The sequence below is a fragment of the Anomaloglossus baeobatrachus genome, chromosome 3, assembly GCF_048569485.1.
Source record: "Anomaloglossus baeobatrachus isolate aAnoBae1 chromosome 3, aAnoBae1.hap1, whole genome shotgun sequence".
Lineage (NCBI taxonomy): Eukaryota > Metazoa > Chordata > Amphibia > Anura > Aromobatidae > Anomaloglossus > Anomaloglossus baeobatrachus.
Window position 1 is genome coordinate 115,729,169 of NC_134355.1, and position 25,951 is coordinate 115,755,119.

The 25,951-nt window shown below is 49.6% G+C and overlaps 1 protein-coding gene across 4 annotated transcripts in view; it reads right to left on the reverse strand.

Moving 5' to 3' along the window:
* CFAP61 (cilia and flagella associated protein 61) overlaps positions 1-25,951 on the reverse strand; it is a 447,743-nt gene that overhangs the window by 401,435 nt on the left and 20,357 nt on the right. For all 4 annotated transcript variants that reach the window (XM_075339389.1, XM_075339390.1, XM_075339388.1 and 1 more), the window contains exon 4: positions 2,691-2,767. In XM_075339389.1, the coding sequence (XP_075195504.1) occupies positions 2,691-2,767 (77 nt within the window). The remainder of the gene's footprint in view (positions 1-2,690; positions 2,768-25,951) is intronic.

A 25,951-nucleotide genomic window follows, 5' to 3' on the forward strand; every position in this document is an offset into this window, starting at 1 on the left:
TTTGTTTTTACAGCATGCATTGCATGGTACGATGGCTTGGGAATATGATTTTTCTTTTCAATACAATTATGGTGATTCTAAACTTGCACAGTTTTTTTTTTATTTAAAGGTGTTCTGTCAGTAGGTTTTTCTTATAAAATCTGGTAGTACCATGATGTAGGGGCAGCGACCCTGATTCCAGAGATGTGTCACTTACTAGACAGTGTGCTACTGATTCAATAAAATCAGTTTTATTAGCAGGAGATTATCATTACAGGAGTACGTGTCTCGTTCCTCCTAGTCAACTACTGTGTGTAGACCCACCCCCACCACTGATTAGCAGATTTTTCTCTGTACACAGAAAACCACCAATCAGTGGTGTGGGTGGGGTTGTAAAGGGCCTGGCATTCCAAGCTCTGCTAATCTGCAGAAGAAAAAACAGTGATTGAATCAAAATAACAGCATGCAGACCAGCAAGGGACACATCACTGGAATCAGCGTTTTTGCCCCATCATCTTGCTGTTCTCAGATTACATAGCAAAAACCTTGTGACACATTCCCTTTAAATGGTGAAAAAAAAAATTGTAAGTTCGTAAACATACAAAAATTGGGTTTTTGTTGCCATTTTTCAAGGCCTATGGCATTTTTATTTTTCTGCTAATGGAGCTGCCAGAGGGCTTAATTTTGTGGGTCAAGCTGACAGAATTATTGATACCAATTTGGGTACATAGTTTTCCTTGTATTTTTTAGGGAGGTGCAGTGACCAAAAACCCACAATTTTGGTATTTTTATTTTTTTTTCTCTTTACGATATTTACAATATATTGGTTCATTAGTTTAATATTTTGATATATTGGACTTTTATGGACATTTCCTTGATTTAGAGGGGAAAAAGGAGGTGATTTAAATTTTACAACAGTATTGCAGTATACAGTCATATGAAAACGTTTGAGCAAGCATTGTTGACCTTAGGGAGATCAACATATCCACTGCGGAGACACCATCACGTGTTTCTCAACGCAGTGATTCTAGAGCAAAGCCCCCTGGGAAGTATGCAAATGAGAAAGCCGCGGAGACACCATCACATGTTTCTCAACGCTGGCAGGAAACTAGCCAGGTCTTTCACCGGGAAGGAACAACCACAGGAAGGGCAGTCTCCAGTCAAGGAGACCACCTATACCAAACATGGTATCCATCTACAGACAGCCGTTTCAAACGGCTGTCTGTGGATGGATACCATGTTTGGCGTTGAGAAACATGTGATGGTGTCTCCGCGGCTTTCTCATTTGCATACTTCCCAGGGGGCTTTGCTCTAGAATCACTGCATTGAGAAACACGTGATGGTGTCTCCGCAGTGGATATGTTGATCTCCCTAAGGTCAACAATGCTTGCTTAAGTAGTCTTTTACTAGGCATTGCCCCCACTAGCCAGATTCCTACTCCACACTGATGAGGGGCAAATACCCCGAAACGGCTGTCTGTGGATGGATACCATGTTTGGTATAGGTGGTCTCCTTGACTGGAGACTGCCCTTCCCGTGGTTGTTCCTTCCCGGTGAAAGACCTGGCTAGTTTCCTGCCAGCGTTGAGAAACATGTGATGGTGTCTCCGCGGCTTTCTCATTTGCATACTTCCCAGGGGGCTTTGCTCTAGAATCACTGCGTTGAGAAACATGTGATGGTGTCTCCGCGGCTTTCTCATATGAAAACGTTTGGGCACCCCTATTAATGTTAACCTTTTTTCTTTATAACAATTTGGGTTTTTGCAACAGCTATTTCAGTTTCATATATCTAATAACTGATGGACTGAGTAATATTTCTGGATTGAAATGAGGTTTATTGTACTAACAGAAAATGTGCAATCCACATTTAAACAAAATTTGACCGGTGCAAAAGTATGGGCACCTCAACATGGTCACTGAGCATGGACAGCACGCTTCAAATCATCCCACAGATTTTCAATGATATTCAGGTCTGGGGACTGGGATGGCCATTCCAGAACATTGTAATTGTTCCTCTGCATGAATGCCTGAGTAGATTTGGAGCGGTGTTTTGGATCATTGTCTTGCTGAAATATCCATCCCCTGCGTAACTTCAACTTCGTCACTGATTCTTGCACATTATTGCTCAGCGACCATCAAACTTAACTGAACTGGAATTGTTTAGTAAACAGGAATGGTCAAATATACCTTCATCCAGGATCCAGGAACTCATTAAAAGCTACAGGAATCGACTAGAGGCTGTTATTTTTGCAAAAGGAGGATCTACAAAATATTAATGTCCCTTTTATGTTGAGGTGCCCATACTTTTGCACCTGTCAAATTTTGTTTAAATGCGGATTGCACATTTTCTGTTAGTACAATAAACCTCATTTCAATCCAGAAATATTACTCAGTCCATCAGTTATTAGATATATGAAACTGAAATAACTGTTGCAAAAACCCAAATTGTTATAAAGAACAAAGGTTAACATTAATAGGAGTGCCAAAACTTTTTCATATGACTGTATAGTATAGTATATATAGACAAGTATCCACCTCTCCACCAAATGCAAGGAGTAAAGCGGCCACACAAAGTCTACAAATGGATGTTACTGTGTCCCTATATCCTGACAGGTGAGGTCCCAGAGGTGGATAAGGTCTCATTGTGTAACATAGGAGCATGACGACATCTAATAACAGTGATGTCTGGTGAATTTGGTAATAAATCACTCACTTGATGATCTCTTTGATGCTCTGTACGGAAAATTCCTCTTCTGACACAAACATATGTAAAAATAAGGTGTTCAATGGCTGAAAAATAGAAATCAGTTATCAGAAATAAGACTGGCCGACATGATTTATACGGCACATGCTTTATGGACCTGACACTCATTTTTAGAGCAAGACAATATGCAAATATGTTATTAAAATGCTTTATGAATGTGGTGCACACTGCACACACTTGTGCCAATTTCTCCTCCATATACAGTTAGGTCCAGAAATATTTGGACAGTGACACAATTTTCGCGAGTTGGGCTCTGCATGCCACCACATTGGATTTGAAATGAAACCTCTACAACAGAATTCAAGTGCAGATTGTAACGTTTAATTTGAAGGTTTGAACAAAAATATCTGATAGAAATTGTAGGAATTGTACACATTTCTTTACAAACACTCCACATTTTAGGAGGTCAAAAGTAATTGGACAAATAAACCAAACCCAAACAAAATATTTTTATTTTCAATATTTTGTTCCTTTGGAGGCAACCCATGGACATCACCAAACGCTGGGTTTCCTCCTTCTTAATGCTTTGCCAGGCCTTTACAGCCGCAGCCTTCAGGTCTTGCTTGTTTGTGCGTCTTTCTGTCTTAAGTCTGGATTTGAGCAAGTGAAATGCATGCTCAATTGGGTTAAGATCTGGTGATTGACTTGGCCATTGCAGAATGTTCCACTTTTTTGCACTCATGAACTCCTGGGTAGCTTTGGCTGTATGCTTGGGGTCATTGTCCATCTGTACTATGAAGCGCCGTCCGATCAACTTTGCGGCATTTGGCTGAATCTGGGCTGAAAGTATATCCCGGTACACTTCAGAATTCATCCGGCTATTCTTGTCTGCTGTTATGTCATCAATAAACACAAGTGACCCAGTGCCATTGAAAGCCATGCATGCCCATGCCATCACGTTGCCTCCACCATGTTTTACAGAGGATGTGGTGTGCCTTGGATCATGTGCCGTTCCCTTTCTTCTCCAAACTTTTTTCTTCCCATCATTCTGGTACAGGTTGATCTTTGTCTCATCTGTCCATAGAATACTTTTCCAGAACTGAGCTGGCTTAATGAGGTGTTTTTCAGCAAATTTAACTCTGGCCTGTCTATTTTTGGAATTGATGAATGGTTTGCATCTAGATGTGAACCCTTTGTATTTACTTTCATGGAGTCTTCTCTTTACTGTTGACTTAGAGACAGATACACCTACTTCACTGAGAGTGTTCTGGACTTCAGTTGATGTTGTGAACGGGTTCTTCTTCACCAAAGAAAGTATGCGGCGATCATCCACCACTGTTGTCATCCGTCGACGCCCAGGCCTTTTTGAGTTCCCAAGCTCACCAGTCAATTCCTTTTTTCTCAGAATGTACCCGACTGTTGATTTTGCTACTCCAAGCATGTCTGCTATATCTCTGATGGATTTTTTCTTTTTTTTCAGCCTCAGGATGTTCTGCTTCACCTCAATTGAGAGTTCCTTAGACCGCATGTTGTCTGGTCACAGAAACAGCTTCCAAATGCAAAACCACAAACCTGTAATCAACCCCAGACCTTTTAACTACTTCATTGATTACAGGTTAACGAGGGAGACGCCTGTAACATTATATCCCCCCAGCCTGTATCATATTGCAATCAGGCTTCAGCCGTAGCTATTGTCCTTGATTTGGGGGGGTTGCATATATATTGTTCTCCTCTGCAGGGGGCTTGCCTAGTACATAATCTCTGGAGACTGTGTCTAGGAACCCTTTTCTACCGTGTTTCCCCGAAAGTAGGACCCCCCCGAAAGTAAGGCAGGGTAGGGGTTTCGGGGGGGTCCGCCAATGTAGGGCACCCCCCGATTGTAAGGCAGGGTAGCGGGGGGGCCCGGGGAATGTAAGGCCACCTATGGGTGGGGTCACTGGGGACAGTATGGCCGCATATGGGTGGGGGCCCTGGGGAAAGTACAGGAACTTACCGCTCGATGCTGCTCGATACCTTCCTGCTCGATGCTGATTGGCCGATCAGCCTGTTCGTCACAGGCTCCCTGCTGGCCATCAGCTCGAGCTGTGATTGGCCAGTCAGCCGGCTCGCAGCTGATTGGCCGAATCAGCCGCGACGTCACCGCCTGCAGGCTCGCTCCGATTGGTCCAGCGTCCCCGGCATCCGAATCGTCAGCCCGGCACCGCAGAGGAGATCGAAACAGAAGGAAAGTAATGGTAAGTTACACGTGTGTGTGTGTACGGTATGTGTACGGTATGTGTATGGGTGCCGTATGGGGCTGTATGTGTCAGTGTGTGTGTGTGTGTACGGTACCGGTACGATATGTGTGTGGGTGCCGTGTGGGGCTGTACCGGTACCGTATGTGTCAGTGTGTGTGGTGGCAGAGTGGGGGGCAGAACCACTGTATGGGGAGGCTGCAGGGGGGAGGATGGGGTGGATGCCAGACTCTCAAACAATGGGGAGGCTGCAGGGGGGAGGATGGGGTGGATGCTGGACTTTCAAACAATGGGGAGGCTGCAGGGGGGAGGATGGGGTGGATGCCGGACTTTCAAACAACGGGGAGGCTGCAGGGGGGAGGATGGGGTGTTATTTTTTTTTCCAATGTAAGGCCTCCCCCGAAAGTAAGGCAGGGTGGGACTTTTGGGGGTAAAATTAATGTAAGACAGGGCCTTACTTTCGGGGAAACACGGTAGCTAGTAGCTACAAGTAGCAAATGTTAAGGGGGTGGATCTAAGGAGGGGTGGGAGATTCAGCCACATGTTTTAGTTTTTAGTTATGCTTTGTTGAGTGAAGGGTGAGGACCTGTGCTAAGGCCAGCTCCTTTTCGCCCGTACATGGACGATTGGACTTTGAGGACTTTTGCATTCTCCTTGGCGCCCCCGGACCTATTTCCTTTGTGTGGACTCTAAAGAACCATTTTAATATTGGATGGTTTATGCTCCCTGCCTCATTAAATCTTCTTGGATTGTTCCTTGGCCTGGCGTCCCTTACTGCTCTGTCGCATACCCCGTCACAAACTGGTGGCAGCAGCGGGATCAGAGCAGAAAGAATGGAGGACAACGGCCCATTAACATCTGGAATCAGAACCTCAGAGTACAAGAACTGGACTGTGGTGAGCCTACAAACAATGTACCGTGAATTAGGAGTCGGTTACAAAGGACTCTCTAAGGAGCAACTAATTGAGGCATTGGAAAACGCTTGCCTGCAAGATGGCACCGAGGAACAATTTCCACAGCAAAGGGAGGAAAGATGGGAGCTGGAGGTAAATACACAAAAAAGTCAATGGATTGTGTGGTATGAGGAGGAGATGGCACTGCTTGGAGATGAGGCCACCATAGAAGATAAGAGGGAGGCTATTCGCGGAGCTAAGGAGAGGGCATTGCTGGAGAGGAGATTTGCTGTGGAAGCAGCTAGAGGCTCCAGACAAACTTTAACCACAGCACCAACTATGAGGGAATTCTCCAGAGTGTCCCGCAAGGACTTTAAGCCATTTAATGAAGCTGCAGGTGACATTGAGGGCTTCTTCCAGGACTTTGAGCATCAGTGCCGATTAATGGAAGTCCCAGAAAGAGAGCGAGTCAGACACCTGGTGGGCCTCTTGGAGGGTGGAGCTGCCGACGCCTATAGAGCTATGGACCCTCAGTGGAATTGTGAATATGGGGAGATAAAACAGACCATTCTGGAACATTATGCCGTGACCCCAGATACTTATAGGACTAAGTTCCGTACATTAGCCTGTGATGGAGAAGTGTCTTTCAAGATGTTTGCCCACTGAAACAAGACAAGAAACAAGTATGCCATCGCTGGCTGGAGGGAGAGGGGGCCTTAACTTGGGAGACCTTCCTCCAGGTCATCCTGAAAGAGCAGTTCTATGCCAGGTGCCCTGCGGAAATCAGAGAATGGGTGCGTGAGAGAAAGCCATCAACTGTGGAACAAGCTGCCGCTCTAGCTGATGAGGTGCTCACAATCAAGCCTCAATGGAGAAGGCTACTAGTCGGTGACAAAAAAACTACCAGCTCCCCAACACCAGTGGTCCCTTCTCCTTTGGCCTCCAATGTTCACCGTCCCAATAGACTACCAACACATGGCGGACCCCGTGTGAATGTGCCTCCTACTACTCCTGCCTCCTCTTTGGGAGTACGACGTGGAGAAAGACTCATAGAACGCAGATGTTATGGATGTGGGCAGCCTGGTCATCTGCAAGCTCACTGTCCAGGTGCTCAGAGGCAAAACAGTTACAGACCCCCTTTGCCTGTTCATTATCTACAGACACCCTCAACAGGAGAAGAGCTGGATTCATTCCCTGATGATTTGCCAAGTGACTCTGATATGTTGACTTCCCTACCAGGAGTCTATGGGGTGCGAGCCACAGCCGCCCGTTCTTCTGATCTTCAGCATAAACATCTACAGGAGGTTGTGCTGGATGGCCAAAAAGTTGTTGCCTTTCGTGACACTGGGGCTTTTCTCCCCATCGCAGATCCCCGAGTAATTCAACCAGAAGCAGTGCAAAAGGGACCAGGAATTGCTATTGAATTGGCTGGAGGTACTCAGAGATATATTCCAAGAGCGAGTGTGACCCTGGATTATGGCTTTGGAGCAAAACAATGCACGATTGGTGTGATGAGCGGCCTTCCTGCAGACATTCTTCTAGGGAATGATGTGGGGAATCTTCAATGCCACTTTGTCGGCGCGATAACCAGAAGTCAAGCAAAGAGAGCATCAGACGTGGACGTGTTCAACCCATCAATGGAACTGAGGCCACCCGAACTGCCTTCACAGCCGGTGAGTGATTCTTCTTGTGGGTCTCCTATGAATGTCACTTGGGATAAAGTTCAGTTTAGACAAGAGGTAGAGACTGACCTCATCCTGGCTAGCTTTAGAGCTCGGGCTGAAGTAGGGCAGTTAGGAGAAAATGGGGAAAAAATTATCAGAGAAAATGGACTCCTATATCGAGTTACCAACGCTGACTCCTTAGATAAGCCCTGGACTTATAGCAAACAGCTGATTGTTCCTCAGAAATACAGAATTTCCCTATTACACCTTGCTCATGACATTCCTACTGCTGGCCATCAAAGGAAAACCCGCACCGAGAGACGATTGACTCAAATTTTCTATTGGCCTGGAATTTCTCAAGCAGTGGCGCATTTCTGCCGAACCTGCGACATATGTCAGCGTAGAGGGCGACCCGGAGATCACCCAAAGGCACCCTTGCAACCACTCCCTATAATAGAAGAACCCTTTCAAAGAGTAGCTGTCGATCTCATTGGACCACTGGCTAAACCAAGTAAATCTGGAAAGCAGTACATTCTCACTGTTGTGGACTACGCCACCCGATATCCAGAAGCCGTGGCCTTGTCAAGTATTTCTGCAGCCAAGGTGGCCGAGGCCCTTGTTACCATTTTCACCCGAGTAGGATTCCCCAGTGAAATCTTATCGGACCAAGGCTCCCAGTTTATGTCAGAGTTGGTGCAGTGTCTGTGGCGCACCTGTGGCGCACCTGTGGAGTACGGGCAATTCGAACTACAGCATACCATCCTCAAACCAATGGACTTTGTGAACGGTTTAATCAAACACTGAAAAATATGCTAAGGGCCTTCACTGACAGTGATTCCGACTGGGAGAAGTACCTACCCCATCTCCTGTTCGTCTACCGGGAAGTTCCCCAGTAGTCCACTGGGTTTTCCCCCTTTGAACTACTCTATGGAAGAAAGGTCAGAGGACCCTTAACTCTGCTAAAGGAATATTGGGAGGGGCAAATTGAAGATACAGGAACTCCTGTTGTTCCATATGTCCTCAAGCTTTGTGAAACTCTGGCTCAACTTGCTAGTTTGGCTCAGAATCATGTGCGGATGGCTCAAACCAGACAGAAGACATGGTATGACCGCAAAGCACGCTATCGAGAATTTGTAGAGGGACAACAAGTCTTAATGATTGTTCCCCATCGGCAAAATAAACTCCAGACAACATGGGAGGGTCCCTTCCGGGTTCTCAGAAAACTAAACGACACCAATTACCTTCTTGCTCTAGATGATCAGGGTCTAAGACAAAGGACTGTCCATGTGAATATGATTAAGGAGTACCATGACCGGACATTACCTATGATAGCAAGCTGTCGGCTGGCTTCAGAAGATGGTCAGGAGGATGAGGACCCATTACCTGATCTTGTTGAAGCAGCCAGAGCCCCATCCACTGTGGAACAGGTTCCTCTGAGAGATCACTTAGATTCCTTATAGGAAAAACAAATGCTGGGAGTGCTCCATCAGAGACAGGCTGCTTTCTCATCCCGACCAGGTCGAACCACAGTAACCCAACATCATGTGGACACTCAGGGCATCCGTCCCATACAACAGGCTCCCTACCAGGTACCAGAATCAGTTAGAAACACCATGCAGCATGAGCTGGAGGAGATGTTACAGCTTGGGGTGATTCAGGCCTCCCATAATCCTTGGGCCTCTCCTGTTGTGTTAGTACCCAAGAAAGATGGGAGTACTCGATTTTGTGTGGACTACAGACGACTAAATGACCATACCATCAGTGATGCTTACCCAATGCCCCGCATTGATGAACTTCTAGACCGCCTAGCTGGGGCACGATACGTCACCACCTTGGATCTCAGTAAGGGATACTGGCAAATTCCCCTGACGGAGGAAGGTAGAGAAAAGTCGGCTTTTATAACCCCCTTTGGTCTGTATGAATTTCTAAACATGCCTTTCGGAATGAAAAAAGCCCCTGCAACCTTTCAGAGAATGGTGGACCAGATCCTCCGGGGATGTGGCGACTTCGCTTGTGCCTACCTGGATGATATCGCCATCTTCAGCCACACATGGGAGGAACATCTGAATCAAGTAGCTGTTGTTCTTGACCGGATTCTCACAGCAGGCCTAACTATTCGACCTGATAAATGCCAATTGGGGATGGGTGAAGTCCAATATCTAGGGCATCGAGTAGGAGGGGGGAAGTTACGTCCTGAACCTGCCAAAATCCAGGCTATTAGAGACTGGCCTGTACCCCAAACCAAGAAACAAGTTATGGCTTTTTTGGGCACTGCCAGTTATTACCGAAAATTTGTTTCTCATTTCAGCAGTGTGGCCAAGCCCCTTACAGACCTCACGAAGAAAACGATGCCCCGGCTGGTGATCTGGACTCCAGCCTGTGATGAGGCTTTTAACCGGCTGAAGGACGCCTTGGTCTGCGACCCTGTTCTGGCTGCTCCAGACTACAAGAGGAGATTAATTGTGCAGACGGATGCCTCTTCTTATGGACTGGGAGCTGTCCTCAGCCAGGTGAATGCAGCCGGGAAGGAGCACCCCATTGCCTATCTCAGCAGGAAACTGCTGGACCGAGAAGTGGCCTATGCAACTGTTGAAAAAGAATGTCTGGCTGTAGTGTGGGCCCTTAGGAAACTACGGCCGTATCTGTATGGACGAGAATTCAGTGTGGTTACTGATCACAATCCCCTCACCTGGCTGAACAGAGTCTCTGGGGACAATGGACGATTACTACGATGGAGCCTGGCTCTTCAACCCTATAACTTTACCATACAATATAGAAGGGGCAGCCAACACCAAAATGCAGACGGATTGTCCAGGCAAGAAGAGCCCTGAGTCAGGTCCACCATGTTTACGTGTACTTGACAAGCGACCTGTTGAGGTCACTAGTCCGTACACCAATTGAGGGGGAAGGGGTTGTAACATTATATCCCCCCAGCCTGTATCATATTGCAATCAGGCTTCAGCCGTAGCTATTGTCCTTGATTTGGGGGGGTTTCATATATATTGTTCTCCTCTGCAGGGGGATTGCCTAGTACATAATCTCTGGAGACTGTGTCTAGGAACCCTTTTCTAGCTAGTAGCTACAAGTAGCAAATGTTAAGGGGGTGGATCTAAGGAGGGGTGGGAGATTCAGCCACATGTTTTAGTTTTTAGTTATGCTTTGTTGAGTGAAGGGTGAGGACCTGTGCTAAGGCCAGCTCCTTTTCGCCCGTACATGGACGATTGGACTTTGAGGACTTTTGCATTCTCCTTGGCGCCCCCGGACCTATTTCCTTTGTGTGGACTCTAAAGAACCATTTTAATATTGGATGGTTTATACTCCCTGCCTCATTAAATCTTCTTGGATTGTTCCTTGGCCTGGCGTCCCTTACTGCTCTGTCGCATACCCCGTCACAACGCCTTCAGAGTTAATTGCAGCCCTTAGAGTCCCTTGTCCAATTACTTTTGGTCCCTTTAAAAAGAGGAGGCTATGCATTACAGAGCTATGATTCCTAAACCCTTTCTCCGATTTGGATGTGAAAACTCTCATATTGCAGCTGGGAGTGTGTACTTTCAGCCCATATTATATATATAATTGTATTTCTGAACATGTTTTTTTAAACAGCTAAAATAACAAAACTTGTGTCACTGTCCAAATATTTCTGGACCTAACTGTACTTGTAAAAAACCTGTTTAGATAAATGAGCCATTGTGTGTTTAGGAGTGAACCTCGGTGCCCCACTTATTTTTACATGTATGGAAACAGGCCCGGCACATCACCTATTTTTTAATTTTGTGGCTTGTTTTACACATTACCAAAAATAACCACTCGGTTCATTCTGATGAGAGTTTTATCACTGTGTCATTATCATCAACATCTCGCAGAATCAGAGCAACATCTTTACACCAGAAATTGTACAATGAATTGCATATTCTACTAGGATCAGAGCCGAAGCCTGACCGTATTGTCATAGTGTAGAATTAGCAGGGCAGTAAAATGATTAATAAGACACTTAGCTGGTCACAGCAGCACAGATGACTTGAGGAATATCTGGGTTTGAAAAATGGTAACAATATAAAAAATATTCTGCTTTGCACTGATGAGGGGAAAACTCCTGAAACATGTCTATAAATGGAGAGTCTGGTTTGCCTTCTTATTCTAAGTTGGGCTTTACACGCTGCGATAGCGCTAGCATTGGCTAGCGATGCCCAGTGACATAGCACCCGCCCCCATTGTACATGCGATACATGGTGTTTGCTGCCGTAGTGAACATTATCGCTACGGCAGCTTCACACACACATACCTGCTCTGCGACGTCGCTGTGACTGCCGAACAATCCCTCATTCAAGGGGGAGGTGCGTTCGGCGTCACAGCGACGTCACCGCGACGTCAGAAATCGGCCAGCCAATAGAAGTGGAGGGGCGGAGATGAGCGGGACATAACATCCCGCCCACCTTCTCCCTTCCGCATTGCCGGTGGAGGCAGGAAAGGTAATGTTTGTCGCTCCTGCGGGTTTACACACAGCGATGTGTGGAGCTGCAGGAACGACAAACAACATCGTACCTGCGGTCGACCCAACATTATGAAAATGAACGACGCTACACAGATCACCGATTTTTGACGCTTTTGCGATCGTTTATCGTCGCACCTAGGATTTACACGTTGCGATGTCGCTACTGGCGCTGGATGTGCGTCACTAACGACGTGACCCTGACAATATTTCGGAAGCGATGTCGCAACATGTAAAGCCCCCCTTAGGCAAGGCTCCTTACAGGGTCGATATTGACTTTTAGGATTGTTACCCCTGATAGGTGGCACGAGATGTCTCTGAAGAGGATGCTTGAAAATCAAATATATAAAGCTGACTGTATGTATGTGTGTATGTGTGTCTCTCCATTAAAGGAATCCTTACTCGCATTTACAATCACAAAATTTTACACAGCCACCTCATTTGTCTCATGGAACGTTATAGACTTTGTTTTTAGGGGAGAATTTAACCCTGCGCTTTTCAGTTATTCGCCAAAAAACCTGCTTACATTAAAGTCAATGGAGTTGGAAGCTACAGGTCATTTATAGGAGCTCCGATTGGTTATATAGGCAACAAAGGATATTCTTAGTATAAGACAGGAGAGAGACAGAAAGAGAGAGGGAGATGCAGAGAGACAGACAGAGAGATGGACCAACAGAAAGAGAGAGACAGAGAGAGACAGACAGAGACGGATAGAGAGACAGAAAGAGACAAACCGAGACAGACAGTGAGAGGCAGACAGAGACAGAGATAGATAGAGAGAGATTGGTAGAGACAAAGAGAGACTGATAGAGAGACAGAAAGAGACAGAGAGAGACTGCTAGAGAGACAGCTAAAGAGAGAGAGACAGAGACAGGGAGACAGAGAGATAGAAAAAGGCAGACATAGAGATAGACAGAGAGGAAGAGAGACAGAGAGAGATGGATAGAGAGAGACAGAGATAGAGACAGACAGAGAGGGAGAGAGACAGACAGAGATAGAGACAGACAAAGAGAGAGGGATAGAGAAAGCCAGAGAGACAGACAGAGAGAGAGGGCTAGAGAGAGACAAACAGAGATAGAGACAGACAAAGAGGGAGAGAAACAGACAGAGAGAGAGGGATAGAGAGAGACAGACAGAGAAAGGGATAGAAAAAGCCAGAGAGAGACAGACAGAGAGATGGATAGAGAGACAGACAGAGAAAGATAGAGACAGACAGAGAGATAGAGAAAGACAAGGGAGAGAGAGAGACAGGGAGGGCGGCACATGACTGCATGTGTGCCATGTGTACAGTTTCAGTCACATACAGACTATTTTCAATCGGCTTCTCTGTATAGAAGAGAATTGAGAGAAGTATAGGCTTCTAGTTGACTCATGACCGCAAGTATGTAAATCGCATACAAGTGAGCATGTGACCGCCCTCCCACAAGAAAAATACAATTAATTTGGCAGTCTGCGGTCACATAGAGTGACTGCAGACTTGTCTTATAAGACCAGAAACCGCCTTTAATATATAGCAGCAATACCTGGATTTAATAGACACTATATTTATTGCCAGCATTTGGCAGATACTGTCTTATCCCGGGATAATCACTCCTAAGTACCAGAGCCTACTGCCTGTTGTAAGGTGTAATCTGTCTGCGGAGTGAAATTACAGATAGTGGGAGTGGGTCTTTACGTCTCTGCTTTTGTTCTCCTTTTTGTCAAACTGCATATAGACATAATAGAACAATGACTGTGCATTGCATGCTGGGAAGAAAGAGAAAAATAGCACCAGCTTCTATAGTGCTGGCAGAATGCTAAAGAAAAAGAAATGTCCACTCAGGAAGATTTACTAAGCAAAAGAACTGGCACTGTCCTGCACATGTTAGAATGGTACGCACTCCCAAAACAGTGTTAATGTGTTGTGGTGGATGAGTATAAAATAAATCCTTGTTAGTAGTTTCCCTGGAGTTGTGTACAAGAGATTGACTCATGGATCCTTAGATATGTAGTATGACAATAAGTATGGCCTGTGAGTAATCTCCTTAAATGGAATCTGTCAGCAGGATTTTGCTATATAATGATGACAGCATGATGTAGGGGTTAAGACACAGATTTTAGTGATGTGTCACTTATTAGGCTGACTGCTGTTGTTTACACACAATGAGGGTTTTACCACCAGGTGATTACCACTGCTTGGACTATAGAGTTCATGAGCAGTTGTCTGACCATGGCCCCATCTCTGATAAGCAGCTAACTGTCAATAGACAATGTACACATAGAGCTATGGTGTGGGCGGTGTTAGGTGTTTGAGCTCTACTACATCTAAGAACTGTGAGTGTGTCACAACTGCTGAACCTGTGTCACCCTGGGCAAGCCAGGGGACACAGGTCACACACCACCACACCCTACATCCCAGTTAGGAACACCAAAGCTAAACAAAAATCCTTGTTGCCTTCCTCCAGAGGCTGATGATTCACACCAGGGGGTGGGCCAGGCGGTTGGCTCCGCCCACCGAGGAGATCACAGCTCTGGAGGCGGGAAAAACCAGGCAGATAAGCTAGGGGAGTGAAGGAGTAAACAGCTAAGTGAAAGTAGAAGGAAGAAAAGTAGTAAAGGAGGAAAGCAAGAGTGGTGACAGAACAGAAAGAGTGTGCAAAAGCCTGAAGTAGTCCAGCTGTGTGCAGGACAGGTCAGCAAGGTCAGCAACGGCGGTGACTGTCTGGAGGGGGACCGTTTGGAAGTTCCTGGAAGGACCCCGGAGGCTGTGTGCCCGGCGGTCTGGAGCAGTGTTCCGAAGGACAGTCAGCACCAGGGCAGGGGCCTCTCAGACCCCGGCAAGGCTTGGAGTCGCCAAAATTTGCCAAATCCGTCAGTGAAGGGGACGTAGATCCCCCAACAACCAAGTCCCGATTGAAGGCAACAGCCCAACCAGAGTAGGAGAGACACCGCCACCGCCAAGGCACCAGTTTCTCAGGGCCAGCGCCTGCGGGCAAAGAGTAGAGCTCCTCCGGTCCAGCTTGAAGCCGGGGAGCGGGTTACCGGTGGGGACCCATCGCAACCAACAAGTACACAAAGGTGCTAGGAAGAGGGACATCACCGTCACCTACTGGGAGAGCAAGTGCAGCCGTCCGTGGGACCGTTTTACCAGCCGTTTGGTTTACCGTAAAAACTGTGTCAACGTCTCAGGCTGAGTGAGTACCACAGTGCCGCAAGGCACAGCGCTGCCCCCGCGTCCCTGCGCCCACCAGGCCCTGTACCCCCCAAGCCATCACCGGGCCCCGGGATCACCAACCCCTACCCACGGAGGGGCAACACAACACCTGGCTGCTCCGCATCACCATCCCCGGGATCCCCATCTAGAGCAGCGGTGGTGCAATCACCACAACCGTGGGTGGCGTCACGGACAATAAACAATCCCCACACCCAACCAATCCCTTTAACTCACGGGCGAGGAGTGCCGCTCGAGAAACCCCCGGGATCCGGCCCACAGCTCGAGCCACCACTGAGCAGCAACCGCCGGACCCGAGCAGAAGGGGTGAGCGTAGTCTGCTGACACCCTCCTCCCCGCCCGCGACAACTTGGCGTCACGAACAGGATCTTACCGCTCTGCCGTCTGGTAGAGGTGCGCCTTGTTACCGCCGGAGGTATCCGGCAGAAAAATTTCAGAAGCCGCCATCTTTGGCGCGAAAAGTTCCCGCTCGAGCGTCTTCTCGAGTAGTAGAGGCGCGAAGGCCAAAACCCCGCCCCGAGAAAGGAGGGGCCGGAAAGAGCTAAGGGGGACGGAAACAAGATGTCTGCGCCCGACGGAGCCGCTGGAGGAGCGGTGGTCGCAGCCGCAGCGGCACCCGCGGATGGGAATGGACCTGCCCAGGTCCCGGCCGTACCGGCGGGAGGTGCCGCGGCCCCCGCGCTCGCTCAGGTCATGCCGTTCTCCTTGCCCTATGCGCCCGGAGCTGCCTGGCTACCGCAGTATGACGGGAAACCGGATGCCCTACAGGCCTTCCGGAAAAAGCTTAACCCGTTGCTAGAGCTGTACCCCCTGACTGATAAGCAACGTGCAGCGATAGTGCTAGGCCAGTTAACCGGTGCGGCGGAGCAGGAAGCGGAGACCTGGGCCGAGGGGGACCGGCTCTCTGTAGCCACCATCTTTGAGAAGCTACAGACTGCCTTCGAGACCCGGACTGAAGCTGAGCTGAGGATGCAGTTTTACCAGTGCCGGCAACGAGCTGGGGATAGCATTCGGGACTATGCTCTACGTCTGCAGACCGCCCTCCGCACGCTGAAGCGGGCGAACCCTATTAATGAGGCGGATAGCAACAAGATGTTAGTGGAGCAATTTGCGCAGGGGAGGAGGTCCCCTGAGGATCGTAAACAACTCCGGCTGTGGGCCCTGGAACACCCTGATGTGGACTTTGCTGTGTTAAAGGAGCGGGCCATTAAAGCACTACAGCCCCCAGCAACCGAAGTTCTGGAACCCGCCCCGTGGCCCATCGAGACGGCTCCCGTTGTGGCGGCCTCAGCCAAACCAACCTCTCCAACACCTGCAGCCCCGAGCAGCACAGTGGAAGAACTGGCAGCCCAGGTCCGTCGCATGGATGGTTGCCAAAATCCTGGCTGCACTACAACCTCTGACCAGATCTCAGCCTCCAGCACAGATACAGCTTGCTGACAGTCCCGAGGATGTTCCCTGGATGCAGCGGAAAAGTGCTAACAACCCGCGGAGCAGACCCCCAATCTGCTACAAGTGCCGTAAGCCGGGTCATTACTTCCGACAGTGCCCGTTAAACGAGCAACCCCTGGGGCCCCGGGCCAATCCTCAGGAGTAGAACATCGTGGCCCCCTGGACTGGCGGGACCGATATATCGGGGCCCGCCCCATCATCCCCGTGGCTGTGGACGGCATACCAGTGATGGCTCTCTTGGACACTGGATCACAGGTAACTACCATACCGTACACGTTGTACCAGCGGTATTGGGCCGTAGACGAGCTAGCGCCCCCAGACAATAGTATAACGTTGATTGCCGCTAATGGACTTCCATTGACCCAGGTGGGGTATAAACAAGTGGCTATGACAGTGGGGCAAGCCGAACTGCAACACCAGGGTATGATTGTGATCATGAATGAACCCAGTGATCATAACCCGAAAATAGTGCTGGGAACCAATGTGATGGAGCACTGCATGGCTGATGTGTTAACCCTATTACAACAGCTGGCCGCCACAGCGGCAGGGAGCCGGCAGAGGGCTGTGCAGCGTGAGATCCGAGCCCTGATGTACCGCCAGCATGTAAGCTCAACAGGAGGGGAGATTGGTGGAGTGAGAGTGATGGATGTTGCTCCATTGACTGTGCCCCCTAGGAGCGAGATGATGATCTGGTGTAGGGCAGCAGTAGGGCCTCAGGGGCGTGACTACCCTGCAATGATGGAGCCCATGCCTTCCGAGCACTGGCCCACTGTAATGGCCGCCCGAGGGGTGGTGGATGTGAAGAAAGGGAGAGTGCCTGTGAGAGTGCTGAACTGTGGAGAGGAAGAAGTCAGGCTTCCCCGGTATGCCACCATTGCCAAGCTGCTCACTCTGGACCCTCACACTATCCATGAAGCCAGTCCATCCACACTCCCACCTACCACCAGCACTTCCCCACCCCAGGGGGAGACAAAGGAGTGGCATCAACAGCTACATGTAGGCACTGATGATACCCCTACACATCACAGGGCAGGGGTATACAGGGTGGTGCAGGCGTACGAACAGGTTTTCAGTAAGCACCCCCTAGACTTTGGGCAGATCAAGGGGGTCCAACACCACATCCCCACCGGTGAACATCCCCCTATCAAAGAGAGGTATAGACCTATTCCCCCTGCACATTACCAGTGTGCCAAGGATATGTTGAGGAATATGAAGGAAGCAGGGGTTATTCGGGACAGCTGTAGTCCCTGGGCCGCTGCGTTGGTACTGGTCAAGAAGAAGGATGGTACCATGCGGATGTGTGTGGACTACCGGAAGATCAACCAGATAACCCATAAAGATGCCTATCCATTACCTCGTATTGAAGAGTCTTTGGCTGCACTGAGAACTGCAAACTACTTCTCGACCCTTGACCTCACCAGCGGATACTGGCAAGTGGCCGTGGCCCCAGAGGACCGGGAGAAGACCGCCTTCACCACCCCGATAGGGCTCTGCGAATTCAATAGCATGCCGTTTGGGCTGTGCAATGCCCCCGGAACCTTTCAACGGCTGATGGAGTGCTGTCTGGGACATTTAAACTTCGAGACCGTCCTGTTGTACTTGGATGATGTGATTGTTTATTCCCAGACGTATGAGGCCCATCTGGAGCACCTGGCCGAGGTGTTCGCGTCCCTTGCCAAGTACGGGATGAAATTGAAGCCCTCTAAATGCCCCCTGCTGAAACCCCGGGTGCAGTATCTAGGGCATGTGGTGAGTGCGGATGGTGTCGCCCCCGACCCTGAGAAGATTACTGCCATCCAGAGCTGGCCGAGACCAACTACAGTGAGGGAAGTAAGGCAGTTTCTGGGTCTGGTGGGGTACTATCGGCGCTTTATAAAGGGGTACACGAAGATGGCTGCCCCCATGCAAGACCTCCTCGTGGGACAGACCAAAGGTGGTAGACCCATTGGAGCCCCACTGTCGTGGGAGGACAAGCATGAGGAGTCCTTTTGCCAGTTGAAGGCGGCCTTGACCGGAGAAGAGGTCCTGGCGTACCCTGATTATGGGCGCCCGTTCATCCTCCACACGGACGCCAGTAACGTGGGGCTAGGAGCGGTCCTATCCCAGGTCCAGGATGGAAAGGAGAAGGTGATTGCCTATGCTAGCCGAAAACTCCGGCCGACCGAAAGGAACCCTGAGAACTACAGCTCCTTCAAGCTCGAGCTATTGGCGTTGGTGTGGGCTATCACGGAGCGGTTCCGCCACTACTTGGCGGCAGCAACATTCACCGCGTTTACGGACAACAATCCGCTGACTCACCTGAACACGGCCAAGTTAGGCGCGCTGGAGCAGCGGTGGGTAGCCCGGCTAGCCAACTATGATTTCACCATAAAGTACCGAGCCGGTCGCGTCAACATAAATGCGGATGCACTCTCCCGAATGCCCCATTTGTCAGAAGAGGGGTGCGAGGATGACGACCTCGAGGAGATCGAGTTGCCTGCGTTTCACCAGCCGCCTACTGAGAGGGTACAAGTACATCAGCAACGAGTGGATCTGGACCCACGGCCCAGTCAAGAGTGGCAGGAAGCTCAGGACCAAGCGCCGGCTGTTCGCCTTGTTAAGACTCTGGTGGAACAAGGTGCTACGGGAATAGACCCTGCCGCTCCAGCCGAAGCCCAACGCTTGTGGAAGGAACGGAAACGGCATTACCTACACCAAGGGAGGCTGTACCGTGAGCTGATCAACCCGAAGACCCATGAGAAAATATGCCAGTTGGTCATTCCTCAAGCTGACGTCGCTACTGTCCTGCGGGCATACCATGATGGTGCTGGCCACTTCGGGTGGAAGAAGCTGGAGATGCTGTTGAGGGAGCGGTTCTATTGGAGTGGGATGCGTGAATCGGTGGAAGCCTGGTGCCGAGAGTGCGGTCCTTGTACGCTGAGGAGAAAGGACGAGACTAGCCAGAGGGCACCCTTACATCCAATAGTCACCCATCAGCCGCTGGAGTTGGTCGCCCTAGACCATGTCAAGCTCACCCCTAGCCGAAGTGGGTACACCTACGCATTGACCATTGTAGACCACTACTCAAGATTTATGGTGGTAGTCCCCGTTAAGGACCTGACTGGTCGAACTGCTGCTCGAGCGTTCCAGGCTTATTTTTGCCGACCCCATGGGTACCCCGAAAAGGTGCTGACTGACCAAGGCCCGGCCTTTGAAGCAGAGGTGTTCCACGAATTCTGCAAGTTGTACGGCTGCAAGAAAATCCGGACCACTCCGTACCACGCCCAAACCAACGGCATGTGCGAGAAAATGAACCACTTGGTCCTGGGGCTTCTCAAGACGCTACCGCTGGAAGAACGGAACCTGTGGCCGGAAAAGTTACCCGACTTGGTCGACATGTACAATAATATCCCCTCTAGCTCGACGAAGTGCACCCCAGCGTATCTGATGAGGGCTCGGCCTGGCCGCCTGCCAGTGGATCTGGAGATGGGGTTGGAGGCCCCAGAAGCACTTCCTTCGACGGTGGAGTGGGAAAGTCGGAGGAGAGCACAATACCGGCAAATCCAGGAGTATGTGGAGAAAAACCTCAGTCGAAGTCGAGAACAGCAGGAGCACCGGTTCAATCAGAAGGCGTCCGCGGGTCCTTTCCAGCCCGGAGATGTAGTGCTGAAACGGAAGAGGAAGGCCCACAAGCTGGATGATCAGTGGGAGCAAGTCCCTTACGTCATACAACCCACAGAATGGGGAGATGGGAAGGCCTACCAGATCAGTCGTGACCAAGGGGGCACCCTGGCCACAGTTTCCCGGGACCATCTAAAAAGGTGCCCCCCAGCGTTGGAGGCAGAGGCTGAAGTACCGGTTCCTCCACCAGCAGAGAAGGCAGCAGAGGTAATCCACACTGTAATGGGTGACTTCCCAGCAAACTGGCCTACACAGAACGGCGCGGTGATTCTTCCAGTGATACTGTTCCCACAACCCGTGGATGAAGAAGTAGTGGAAGCGGTTAACCGTGAGCCAGAACCAGTGCCAGTGCCCAGGGATGAACCTGTACTCAGCTCCCCTACACCTCCGCCTGCTCCACACCATAGCAGGGAGGAGGAACCGATTGTTTCCTCTACCCCACTGTCTAGTACCACTGACACCGGTCCCCGAAGGTCCACCCGTTCCAACCTAGGTAGACCTCCACTTAGGTACTGGGAGACCGTTCTGTGAGTAAAAGGGGTCAGGGAATGTAAAGAGTGTTTGTTTGTTTAAAAGTTTGAAAAAGTTTGAAAGTTCTGCTAATGATGAAAATGATTACCGAAGTTTAACCTGATTTGCTTTGTGATTGAACCGGCTGGAGCCGGCACCGTTGTCCCCGTAGGGACCATTTAAAAAGTTTTGCATGGAAACTATCCATGGACAAGCCCGTGAACTTGCAGGGCACCCACAAACGTTAAGTGGCTTGTAAATATGTTGTTTGCCGTTACCGTTTCCGCAATGCCGCCTCCGGAGAGGCAGGTTGGAGGGAGGGCCCTGAGCAGAGCAGGCTGGGGCCCAGCCACCAAAGGAACCGGTGGCTACCCTCTGGAGGGGAAGGACAGATCCCGCTCGGGTGACTTGTGCTGGACTGTGGGTCAAGGGGTGCTGCCTGGGCTTTAGGGGCAGCATCAGGGCCAGGTTGCTTGGGTGGGAGAGAGCGGAAACCGTAACCGTAAACCGTTTGAAACGTTTAAGAAATGTGCCTCCCGTTAAGGGAAGAGTTATTAAAAATGTACATATGTTATTTTACCATGTTATCTTTTACAGAAAAATAAAACCGGTGTTGGACGGCAGCCCGCGGACGGTCTGCATTTTGCTAAGGGGGAATGTGTCGCCCTGGGCAAGCCAGGGGACACAGGTCACACACCACCACACCCTACATCCCAGTTAGGAACACCAAAGCTAAACAAAAATCCTTGTTGCCTTCCTCCAGAGGCTGATGATTCACACCAGGGGGTGGGCCAGGTGGTTGGCTCCGCCCACCGAGGAGATCACAGCTCTGGAGGCGGGAAAAACCAGGCAGATAAGCTAGGGGAGTGAAGGAGTAAACAGCTAAGTGAAAGTAGAAGGAAGAAAAGTAGTAAAGGAGGAAAGCAAGAGTGGTGACAGAACAGAAAGAGTGTGCAAAAGCCTGAAGTAGTCCAGCTGTGTGCAGGACAGGTCAGCAAGGTCAGCAACGGCGGTGACTGTCTGGAGGGGGACCGTTTGGAAGTTCCTGGAAGGACCCCGGAGGCTGTGTGCCCGGCGGTCTGGAGCAGTGTTCCGAAGGACAGTCAGCACCAGGGCAGGGGCCTCTCGGACCCCGGCAAGGCTTGGAGTCGCCAAAATTTGCCAAATCCGTCAGTGAAGGGGACGTAGATCCCCCAACAACCAAGTCCCGATTGAAGGCAACAGCCCAACCAGAGTAGGAGAGACACCGCCACCGCCAAGGCACCAGTTTCTCAGGGCCAGCGCCTGCGGGCAAAGAGTAGAGCTCCTCCGGTCCAGCTTGAAGCCGGGGAGCGGGTTACCGGTGGGGACCCATCGCAACCAACAAGTACACAAAGGTGCTAGGAAGAGGGACATCACCGTCACCTACTGGGAGAGCAAGTGCAGCCGTCCGTGGGACCGTTTTACCAGCCGTTTGGTTTACCGTAAAAACTGTGTCAACGTCTCAGGCTGAGTGAGTACCACAGTGCCGCAAGGCACAGCGCTGCCCCCGCGTCCCTGCGCCCACCAGGCCCTGCACCCCCCAAGCCATCACCGGGCCCCGGGATCACCAACCCCTACCCACGGAGGGGCAACACAACACCTGGCTGCTCCGCATCACCATCCCCGGGATCCCCATCTAGAGCAGCGGTGGTGCAATCACCACAACCGTGGGTGGCGTCACGGACAATAAACAATCCCCACACCCAACCAATCCCTTTCACTCACGGGCGAGGAGTGCCGCTCGAGAAACCCCCGGGATCCGGCCCACAGCTCGAGCCACCACTGAGCAGCAACCGCCGGACCCGAGCAGAAGGGGTGAGGAGCGTAGTGTGCTGACACCCTCCTCCCCGCCCGCGACAAACCTAGTGCACTAAGCGATACATCGTTGCAATCAGGGTCTCTGTCTCTACGTTATGCTGGTTTCAGATGAGGTAGCCAAAAAGATTCTCTTTAAAGGGATTATGCACTACTGGACAACTACTTGTAATCTAATCTTTTTTCTAATAAACTTTGATTAAAAATTCCCTATTGTTTCATCACTATGCTATCTAATGGCTTTATTTTTTTTCTATTACTTCATGTTTAATGATGCTTTGTTTGAGAATCCAAGTGCATGCTGGGAGACTAAAATGAGTGGCCATCGGGTGGGCATATGCTGCAGTCACTGCTGCAGCGTATGCCCCCTCCCTGAAACAAAGCGGCATCAGGGACCTCTATTTCAAGGGCTGAGTTAGTCCCTTCTCTACTGAGCACGTCTGCTGTTAATTCTAGGGGAATAAATGTAAAGCAGAAACTTCTGTATGAATACTGACATGAACAATACAATAACGATATGTAGAAATGAAAGTATGAAAATGGAATCTGCATAACTGCCATGAACTTTTAGAATAAGGAGAAACTTGGCTATTGAATTGATCTATACAACAGAGCCCCAACACCTCGTCACGGTATTCTTTACGTTGGGGTCCCTAGCTAATGTGTGTCCTCTCTTACAGTTAAAAAACTTATTGTGTGTGGGAAGCTTGAGACCCAGGCTATATATGCATATAATGTGGACTTGCAATAGGTGTGGGTGGGGTTGGGTTCACAAACGAAAGACTACAAATCAGTTAAGAAATAATGTCTGGAACACCAATTTTGAGTCTGAACTGGGTGCAAAAACCCTAAAAAAACTTCACTATATAGAGAGAAAGTATGCACACCAGCGACAGTGCAAGGGGAATACATGTAAAGCAGAAACTACTGTATGAATACTGGCCTGAAAAATACAATAGCTATATGTGAGAATGAAAATATGACAATGGAATCTCCATAACTGCCATGAACTAAAGAATAAGGAGAAATTTAGCTATTGAATTGATCAATACAACAGAGCCCCAACACCTCGTCACGGTATTCTTTACGTTGGGGTCCCTAGCTAATGTGTGTCCTCTCATGCAGTTAAAAAACTTACCATGACTCCAACGTACAAAATACTGTGACGAGGTGTTGGGGCTCTGTTGTATTGATCAATTCAAAAGACAAATTTCTCCTTATTTTTAAAGTTCATGGCAGTAATGCAGATTCCATTTTCATACTTTAATTTCTACATATGGCTATTGTATTGTTCATGTCAGTATTCATACAGCAGTTTCTGCGTCAAATTCATCAAACATCATGTGACACTTTGATAAATTTTAGCACAAATAATGGCAATGTAGGGGCGTGGCTTGAGCTTGATGGCAGGCAGACGTGCTCTGTAGGAGCTCTTGCAGGCTGAGGTGGCAAATAACATAGCAAAACCCACCTGGCACTCTCTAACATGCCGGGGAAGAGAGGCACAGCACCACAGACCGGACCACCAGCCCTGAGAAGCAGCAGCGCAGCAGTGGATCGTCTGTTCAAAGGGGGGAAGCTCTCTCCGGTCTCCAGGCCTGCTCCAGTAATGGCACCTGCATCCATGAGGCAGGGGCCTGCAGCAACAGCAGCCGTCAGTGGTGGCAGCGGGACAGAAGTGGCGGTGGCGATGCATGGCGTGCAGGTACAGGGCGGTACCGTCAGAGATCAGCTGGGACCGAGATCTCTGCTTTCGTCACAGAGACCAGTGGTGCAGGGGTATACAGGAGGTGAGGCTGCTGCACAGAATACTCAGAAGGAGGGGGGCGGTGGAGTTCAGGCCCCACAGCAGAGCTTGATGAGCCAGGCTGGTGAAGAGAGCAGGAGTCTGGGCACTGATGGAGATATGCATGGGGGTAATGAATGCAGGGCCTCCCAGGCATGTCAGGAGTTGTCAGGTTCCCAAAGCAGTCAATCCCCACACAGTCAGGGGAACCAAAATGGAGGTCAGATCACACAAGGAGTTAACCCAGGAAGATCCACTGTGGATACAGAGCGCATCCTGCAGCTGCTGGCTGCTCTCCCCACCAAACATGACCTGGACAATCTAGTTACTAAAATGGAGGCGGCACATGAGAGGGCTCTGTCCATTGTGAAAGGGGACATTGATGCTCTGGATACATGCACCACTGCAGTGGAGAATGATGTGTTTACACTATTTGAAAGAGTTAACACACTGGAGCAAACTCTATCCAAAGCCAGTACACACCTGCAAAATATCGCCATCCTGTTAGATGACCAAGAAAACAGGGGGAGGCGAAATAATATTCGTTTGAAAGGCATCCCAGAAGAGATAGCAGCAGCTGCCCTCCTTAAGTCTGTAACTTTAATTTTCAACAAAGTGATGGGAGCTGCAGAGGACTCCACTTATGTGATCGACAGAGTCCACAGAGTGTTCCGCCAGGGGCCGGGTGACACAGCACAGCCGAGAGATGTTCTGTGCAGACTGCATTACTACATGGATAAAGAAGCCATACTGAGGAAGGCATGGGTCCATGGAACCGTCTCTTACAAAGGGTCTGAAATCAAGCTTTTTCCTGACATATCAGCCAGAACCCTGTATATGAGGCGTCAGCTCCTCCCTATTCTACAAAAAATTAAAGAGAAAGGAGCATCTTACAGATGGGGACATCCATTTCACCTAATAGTACGCCACAATGGAGACCAATATCTGCTGGAGCGGCCGGAGGAGGTGGAGGGTCTCTTCCAATTTCTTGATACACCGGCAGTGGAGATCCCTAACTGGCTACATATGGACAGACCCGTCGGGTTACCCCAAAGAAGAAGAGAAGGTGGACGCCGCCGTGCAAGACCTCAGAAGAGTTCCAGGGATCCCAAGCCGGCCGGAGAATCTTCCCAGGAGGAGCCAGATTGAAGACTTGGGTCTGATTGCGGTTTTCTATCTTGTGGTGGGGGGAGCGGGAGATGTGGGAGGATGGCCCCTTATAGGCCGGACGCGAACTTAAATATTGGGTTAATTGCTACTTGAAATATATTTGTCTCTCTTTTCTTGGGTGGCAGGGAGAGAGGTGGAGAGATTATTATTCCCCCTCTATGCTCTCTTTTATCCGTTTGTGTTCCTCCCTTTTCTCTTTTTCTCTCCCTCTTCTCTCTCTCTCTTCCCTCTCTTTCTCCTCTCTCTTCTTGCTCCTCCTTTTCTCTCTCGTCCCTTTCTCTCTTTCTTCGCTCTCTCTCTGCTCGTCGTTTCTCTTTCGCCCCTTTTTCTCTCTTCCTCCACTCTCTCTCTTCTTTATCTTTTTC